This window comes from Sinocyclocheilus anshuiensis, unplaced genomic scaffold (genome assembly GCF_001515605.1).
Source record: "Sinocyclocheilus anshuiensis isolate Anshui unplaced genomic scaffold, SAMN03320099.WGS_v1.1 scaffold217, whole genome shotgun sequence".
Classification (NCBI taxonomy): Eukaryota; Metazoa; Chordata; class Actinopteri; order Cypriniformes; family Cyprinidae; genus Sinocyclocheilus; species Sinocyclocheilus anshuiensis.
Window position 1 is genome coordinate 520,115 of NW_015536538.1, and position 9,217 is coordinate 529,331.

At 32.9% G+C, this 9,217-nt stretch overlaps 1 protein-coding gene across 3 annotated transcripts in view; it reads left to right on the forward strand.

Moving 5' to 3' along the window:
- The window catches only part of LOC107696073 (CUGBP Elav-like family member 5), a 176,810-nt gene extending 175,160 nt beyond the window's left edge, over positions 1–1,650 (forward strand). For all 3 annotated transcript variants that reach the window (XM_016496225.1, XM_016496236.1, XM_016496247.1), the window contains one exon: positions 985–1,650. Coding sequence is in view for 1 of the 3 variants with exons in the window: in XM_016496236.1 (XP_016351722.1) it covers positions 985–1,001 (17 nt within the window). In the remaining 2 variants the exon portion in view is untranslated. The remainder of the gene's footprint in view (positions 1–984) is intronic.
- Positions 1,651–9,217: the final 7,567 nt, after the last annotated feature.

Sequence of the window (9,217 nt, forward strand, 5' to 3'; positions counted from 1 at the left end):
CAAAAAATAATAATAATTATTATTATTATTATTATTATTATTTTGGAATAAAAATGTTAAATAAAATAATTACAATAATAATATTTATTATTATTATAATTATTATAAATGATATTTGTAACTTATATAATATTTTAATATCTGATTTTACTAGTGTTTTTGACAACAATAATATTTTATATTTGAATTAAAAAAATAAAAAATATTATTATAATATATTTTAAATGCAAAAAATTATATTTAGTATTATTAGTATTATTTGTTTTATGGTTTTTGTTGTTAATAATAATAATAATAATAAGTATATACCTTAGTAATTATTAGTAATTGGAAATTATTGTTATTATTATATAAAATTTATTTTTTTATATAACATTTTTTTATTTTATTATATAAAAAGTAACAAAAAATATTATTATTGCTGTTAATAATAATACTCATTAATAATAATGAATAGTAATTAGTAACTGTGTTTTTAAATAAAAAGTAAAATAATTGATTTATTATTATTATTATTATTATTATTATTCTATCAGCCATCTTATCCATTACAATGGGCCACAATGAGACATAATCAGTTATTATTATCATCATCCAGATGTCTGTATCGCTACATCCCAAGTTTTGAGTATAAAAGCGTGTGCTGAATGAAGTAATCTCTCCTTAAAAGCGGCAAAATTCTCCGCTAAACTCTCCTGGCAAACAGTCAAATGTTATCTTGAAGCCGCGGAACGGATGATGCAATTCATCGGCACACCTGTATCATGTCATCTCTCTGGATGCTTGTATCATGTTTAATGCGATGTCAAGAGCGCAGGCCTGAGTTTGAGCTTCACACGGCTCCGGCTGTGCCTGATGGCTCCTGGTTTGACATGCAGGTATCAAGCTGTCAGCATGTAGCTGAGCTGTTTTCCTCCTCTGCTGCTGCTGTCTGTCTCCCGAGTCAAACTCTGACATTTCTCTCTCTTTCTCTCTCTCTGGCAGGTTTTGAACAGTTGTAGTCTTGACGTTTTGACGGATGGAAACTTTTCTTGAAAAACTAACACACGAAAAAAAGACTAAACAAAAAAAACGACACAAAAAACACATGAAGAAGCAAACAAAGCAGCAAAACAAGCGCATAAGGGAGTTTCGTGAAGCATATCGCATTTAACGAAAGTGTGTGTTTCGACGGCGATGAAAGACTGGCGTGACGGGGGACGACAGCGACGGCGGAGACGAGGACGAAAACAAATAAACTGAAAATTTTTTCTCTTTTGAAAAACGCTATATACCGAACACTTTGGAAGAACAGTGCATGGCTGGGACTGGTAGAGTTCGCTAAAGCAAAAGACGGATCCATGCACATATCAAAAGACAGCCGTAGCTTTTACTCGCGTGGAATAATGAGGGTTTAACGATAAAATGTGTATATGCCACTGACGCAGTATAACGAACTCTCTTTCTCTCACCTGTAGGGACCAGAGGACCAAATCTTTTTCATCTCTGTCGGTACCGTAACCGTGTACAATATTACCACCGAACGATTATCTTACGCTACATACATGCTACTTCGTATAATATGCCAATTAAGAGTTAGACACAATTAATTCAGGGTGTATAGTGTAGGTTTATGGGGACTTGGGGTGTGTTTTATTGAAAACCTTTGGCGAAAAACTAGTTTGCAGGTTATGGGCGCAAAACAGTCTAAAGGATATTGATAGATTATCTTTAGTGGGGTATTTTAGGCTCTTGTTATAGACTATGAAGTGTGTTGATATTGATTTGGGCACATTCGGAATTGCTGTTCATCGCCACTTCTCATTTCAGAAAGCTGCCGGGTGGAGAAAAGGGCATTTGATCCATCGCGATATCATTTAATTCATGCATCATACTGTAAACAAATGACCACAGCAAACACATAACCACACATGGATATTTTTGCCAAAACAGCTCTTGTTTTTGAGCTACACAGATTCACAAGGAAACATGCACCACCAAAACTCCCAGTGGCTGTTTTTAACGTTGAAACTGAGGATTTCATAAAGTCTCATTTATCTTTGGTTTATAGACTTGTTTTTTGTTTTTTTTAATTGGTCAGCTTACCAAGTATTTAATTAAATTTTATTTGTTAATAAAATAACAGTACACATTACTGACAGATATATCTGTATTTTATTTAATGTAATTTTATTTTATTATTTTAATAAAATAAAAGTACACAGCAATTCTTACATTAACATCACTGACAATTTATCTGTTTTTATTTTATTTATTTTATTTGATTTAGTTTAATTTAATTTTGTCAGCTTACCAAGTACAAGGCAGGGCTTACATTAAAATTACTCTTAATTTATTGTTGTTGTTTTTTTTTTCATTTATTTACTTTTTATTTATTTTATTTTTTTTATCAAATAAAAATACGCTGCCTGTCATACATTAACATTACTGACAATTTATCTTTATTTATTTTATTTTATTCAGTTTAGTTTTATTTAATTTCATTTGTCAGATGACCAAGTACACAGCATGACGTACATTAAAATTACTCTCATTTGATTGATTTATTTATTCATTCATTCATTCATTTATTCTTTTTTTAATAGAACAAATAATACACAGCAAGTCTTATTGTCATTTCATCTGTTTTTTTATCACATTGTATCTTGTATATTAGCTTGCTGACTGCTAATGTGTATGTTGCATAAAGTATGTTAGTTTGAAATAGTGCTGAATACCCAGCGATTAAACTAATGCTATTCATACAGCACTACTATTTAATTGAATTGTAGCTCCAGCTACTTCTGTACTGTGTTCCCCAAACACGAGAACATCTGACGATAACAGAGGCTTTACCGAATCCTCCGAAATGAGGTTAAAAACAGCCACAGAAAGAAGTTTTGCAGCTTCACGCTGCAGTGACGTTTCCATTGTGAGAACAGGCTGTTTTGCGATAGAATTCAGGAAAACCTTTCATTTAGAAGCAGCCTAAAACGTGCCATAGTAACGCTTTGAATTTGTTTCAGTGGCTTACACTGATATGCTGTTTGCCAGAAGGGCCTTCTAGAACATTTATATTAGACAAATCAAACCATAAAACACAGCACACAGAGAGATCAGCAGTCTCTGAACATTTCTAAAGCGTTGAGAGACACTTTTAAAGACAGTAGTTCTCCTCTATTCATGCTTTATTCAGGTATTTCACGTGTGATTACACTTAAATGAACTTCGTAATTGCTCAGTTACATTGTATTGTGCATGCCTATGTAAATGTAGTACTTATGTAGAGCCAGGCCACAGTTACGGCCTAAACGACTGAGAAAAAGAAGAGAAGTGATGTAAAGGAACAAAAATGTATGAAAAAATAGTGTTTAGAGGTGAAAACGTACAGAAACAAACCAGCGAGGCCACATCACCACTGCAAAACATGGTAACATTCGTTTTAAAGTCAACATGAAATCAAAATTGAACCTGTTTGCTTTCTGAATACACGTTTCTAGTCTTATTTTGAACGACTCTGCAGTGCACATAATTGCAAATGATTAAATGATTACTAAGAGATACGGCACATTACGGAAGTAAAATGGGTCGCAAATGCCGTTCCATGTTAACTTTGACATCATGCTTAGCTGTTTTAGACCCACAGAAACGTAAACGTTTTGGACCAAACCTGTTATGTTGATAGCAGGATTTTTTCATGCACAGCCTTGCCATGATCAGTCGACCGTGCAAATGTGCCACGTGCCACAACAGCACAATTTCCTCCAATCAAAACAAGCGATACTTTCTCTGTGCCGTCGTCCCATTAATATTTTGTCAGGAAACGAGAAACGCTGCCTCTCTTCTAGTAGTTTACGTTCTTGAAGCTAATATGACTGGACAGCACATTTCACTCTGGATCTTGAAAAGTGGTCAGTCTCTCGCTTAATATTCAGGGGACAAAGTGGATCTTAAGTGCTTTACAGGTCAAACAAAGTACATGATTTAATATTAAGGCAGAAATTAGCAAAGTTTTGATGGGTGGATCGCCGTATGGTTAATGTGGCTGATGTGTCAACACAAAACATGAATCAGTTATCAGTTATCAGACAGGTTTCCCTTTAGAAATAGGCGAGTTTCCTGAAAACGTATTCAACAGGACAATAAAAATAAATAAGTAAATATGTTTAAAATATTTTTAAATGTATTTATTTATACTATACATATATATGATACAATAAATAATTTTTTTTTTAATTCTTAAAAATTCTTAAATATAATTTAAGAATTTTTTTTAGAATATTGTATCATATGTATAGCATAAATAAATACATTCAAAAAATTATTTAAAAAATTCACACACACACACACACACACATATATATATATATATGATATGATATGTTAACAGCAATGTTGAGGACCAATGTGATATTTTGAAATTAAGCACATTTTCCAGTCAAGCAAATTCTCATTACTGTAATGCAAAATCCATTATTATGAGTCATCATTATATTATTGTTAAGTTTTGTAATTGACATTATTCTCAGTTGTTATTTGCTTCTCATTACTGTAATAATATCCAAAATAAAAAGCGGAAATACGATAATAAATATAACGATAATCAGATAATAAATTAACCACAAATGCTATAATGGTGTGTGAGTACTTACCTTTAATTTTTTCCTATAATGAGCATGAGATTTTTATTTCATTATGTTAATGAGAATTTGGTACAAAAATGTCCTTAATTGTCTTAAAATAATGTCGCAAAAAAAAAAATCGTAATGGTCTTAAAATAGACTTTTCTTTTTCATCCCTAATACGGAGTGGATCATTAAAACTAGTTGGAGTCCAGCAGGGTCCATAAACACACACACACACACACATATATACGGCTAATAGTTGCACAAACATTCCAGTTCTTATCGCTCAAGCGGGACGTCTGCCATCTGTCTGTCTGAGCTCAAATTAGTGATCAGGGACAGAGCAGCTTTTCAATTAAACACCGATCAGATGATCACAGCGGAAGGTCACTATAATCAACATTCAAGGGCACAATTCTGTTCACTTTGACATCTTCCATTCATTCTGTTTTTTAATTTTGTAAAACTGACCGTAATGGTCTTAAAATAGACTTTTATTTTTCATCCCTAATACGGAGTGGATCATTAAAACTAGTTGGAGTCCAGCAGGGTCCATAAACACACACACACACACATATATACGGCTAATAGTTGCACAAACATTCCAGTTCTTATCGCTCAAGCGGGACGTCTGCCATCTGTCTGTCTGAGCTCAAATTAGTGATCAGGGACAGAGCAGCTTTTCAATTAAACACCGATCAGATGATCACAGCGGAAGGTCACTATAATCAACATTCAAGGGCACAATTCTGTTCACTTTGACATCTTCCATTCATTCTGTTTTTTAATTTTGTAAAACTGACCTGGTAACTGTTAAGTGACGTCATCATTCTAAGACGGGACCCAGCGAGATCATAGGTGTGTTTGGAAAAGCACACTAACATACTCCTCATACTATTTTTGCAGTATGCATACTGTGCTACGTTTATCAAATACACAGTATGCAAAGCAATACCCTAGCAAACGCATAGCAATGAATTAAAATCAGTATTATACACTGTAAAAAATGCATTTTCGAAGTTGTAAATAACAACTAAGATTATTATTAACTATTTTTTATTATTGGAGCATGTTTTAAAAGATAATACCATTTCATTTTTCTACTTCAATATTTCATGTTTAATTCAATGTGTTACTTGCCGTTTCTTTTTGTGAAATTGACTGTCTACATCTAATTTCTTTAGTGTCGTTAACTAAAACTAAAACCATAAAAACATTTTTGTTACTTTAAATAAAGTAAATATTAGCTGAATAAAATAAAATACACAATAAAAGTGATAAACACACAAGAAAATTACTAAATTAGTTAAAATTAAAATGAAACCATATAAAACACTATGCAAAAAATAAAAACTAATTCATATACGTATATATAATCTCAATTATACAAAAACAACACTGATTCACACAGAACACCTTAGCAACCACATAGCAACACCCTAGATACCATTGCAGAACATTTTGCATTGGTACCACATTTTCATAATTAAATATACTACTAGCCTATTTTTACAAATGCGCTGGAAAATAAATGGTGTTTTCACTGCTAGTAAATTTTCACAAATAATTACAAAGAAACGGCAAGTAGCACAATAAATAAATTTTGAAGTAGAAAAACTGAAAAAAGTATTTTCTTGTAAAACATACTTCAGTTATTTTTATTTACAATTTTGAAAAATCATTTTTTTACAGTGTGTTTGAAACTTATTGCATACTGCATGACAGACTGACATTTCAAACAAAAAACAGTATGAAGTATGCAGTGTGCATTAAGCAGTGTATACTAGTATTCCGTTCCAAACAACAGAACATTCCTAGTGGTGCAGCAGCTGATCCATGCACATGGCACATGAAATTATTTTGTCCGGATATTTCTAAACCTGTGGCTCATACTAACATACATGCTGTACAAACATGAATTCTCATGCTCTATTTCAATTTTTATTCTATTTATTGCCAAAAAAAAAAAGAGAAAACTAGTTCTTCTTTCATAGCTTGCCCTGCCTATAGTTCTTTAAATCACTCTTTGTGCATGCTATAAATTGCTAGAGACGTAGAGACATTTTTGTAGTAAAAGACATAGAAAACATAAAAATGCACCATTTTTTGGTTTTGATTTTCAAGCAGTACCTCCTCGGGTAACGGTCAAAGCTTCAAGGCGACTAGCGGAGGTCACGCTCTGTAGTCTTCGAGCGTGCTGTCATGCAGTAAGGATATCATGGGAACATAGCGCTGCGTTTGGACTCGCTGGACATGCTCTTCAGGGTTTGGGCTGTTTTGGGAGTATGTTTTACAAACTGTTTTTTATTCATACGATGTTACTACCTGAACTAAGCCATGTCCTCTTCCTTCATACTCCCCATATACTGCCATAGTCCTCTGCTAGAGCCAACGCTGCATACAGTATCCAAACATACAAACCTCAAGCTTTCCATCCACGTTTGCTTTTCTTTCCCGCGTCTTTGAGGAATGATTTGTTCCAGCCAATACTCCGAATGTTTTGTACAGAAGAAAATGGCTATAGATTAATCTGCTGGTATGATATTCCTATGAATGGTTCTCTTTATATATGTCAAGGTAATGAATGCGAAGGGACGGGCTCATGAAATCTGTATTTGCTGGGGATATTGATAGCACAGAACGCTTCTTTCAGGTACAATGGGGAGTTGCGCAAAAGCTCCCGGCGTTTTCTGTCGCGACTGATCCGGGATCAGCTCTACGTGTGAGCTGGAGTCCAACACCAGACCTGGATCGGCGACAGAAAACAACTCGGGTCGGCTTTGCTATGGACGATTGTGTTATATCTTAGGGTTTCTTAGCACAATATACAAACAGATGTAAGCTAAATATCGAATCTATGTTTAAATGCTATGGAGGGAAGTGTGGGACACGACCAGATGTTCCCGTAACATCTGTACGATGAGTTTAAGCCCTTCCCTGGAGGTGTAAAGGAGCAAACCTTCCTTTTCGTTTCATTTTTGAACAACAACGAACCAGTTTTGTCCCATTAGCTTCCCTCTTGAACTTGCTGCTTTGACAATTAAATGTGTAAAAGGTTTTAATTATGGTGATCTATTTATTGTTTTGCTCATTTATTTATTTGATTATTTTTATTATTAGAATTTGATCATTTGCATTGGTTTATTTATATATTTATGTATGCACTTTAAGTTTATCATTTGACATAATATGTATAAATGATGCTTATTGGGGCTTTTTCTGTCTTTCTTCTTTTTTCAATTTTACAATAAAAATGATAAATGCTTACCAGCACTCTCGGATCATTGTGTTGATGCAGTCGCAATGGAATCATAGTGAAAGGATGGAATGAGTTCTGTTTGAAAGTTAAAAAAATAATAATAATTAAAAATAAATAATAATAAATGGGGAAAATAGCACAGATCAATATTTAAAATTAAACTTTAATTATTTTTTTTGTCATCAAGGATGTAAGACAGTTTGCATGCACACAATACTCAACATTAAATTTTAATAGGATATATATAGCCTACACTAAGTGTTAATAAAAATAAATAAAAAGTAGTTTTAGCCATTTTATACCAGGGCTATTGTTAACTAAAGCTAAAACTTTTTTTTTTTAAATTTTACTTATAAAATTAACCTTAATATTAAAAAATAATAACAAATAAATAAATAGTTTTTAATTAAACTTTAAACATTTCTCATTTTCATTTCATTTACTAAACTAATTCAAAATAAATAAATAAATAAAATATTTAAACGTTTAAAAAAAAAAGAAAAAAAGACAAAAACACAACAAAATTACTAAAGCCCAAATCTAATTTAAAATATTAACAAAAACGATATAATAATATAAAATGTGTGCTTATAATTAAGTTTGTATCTACCATCATTGTGTTGAAAACGGCTTGGACATTCAAAATATCTTTTAAAAGAAAGTCCTACAGGCTTGAAACAACATAGGCTATGCCAGACTTTTCATTTTGGGTTGAACTAAAAGAGAATAAGTTTGAGATGTTGCCACCCGTCCTTTAAAATACGGAATCGTCCCGTATTTAAAGGTAAAATGATGCGTCCCGTATCAAACCAATACGGGATGCGATTTGTCCCATATTTTACAAATGCCAACACATAGTTGAATCAACAAATAAATATTTTTAGTTGTTTTCAAACTAAAATGGGGTCTGCAGCGTTTTCAAAAGTCTCCGTTTTCGACCTCGAAAACGCCGGAGTAGTGTAAACGATAGGGAGCCCAGTCTCATGAAAATGCGTCTAAATAGTACGCCAAATAAAAACGAAAACTCATGGTATCGATATGCAAAAATGGACTTTGGCGTGCATATGATACGCACGTGTTTGACGTGCATATAATACGCAGTTTTCGCGTGCATATGATACGCAATTTGTTGGTGTGTATATGACATGCAGTTTTCGCGTACATATGATACGCATCTACCCCACAAGCCTTATCCTACCCATCGCGTAGCATATACACAAGTCCATTTTTGTGTATCAATACCACGAGTTTTCGTTTTTATTTGGCATACTATTTATATACACTTTCATGAGATCGGATAGGCGTAACTGTAGCAAAAGTTATGCGTTTTAAAACGAAAATGCACTAGTGTAAA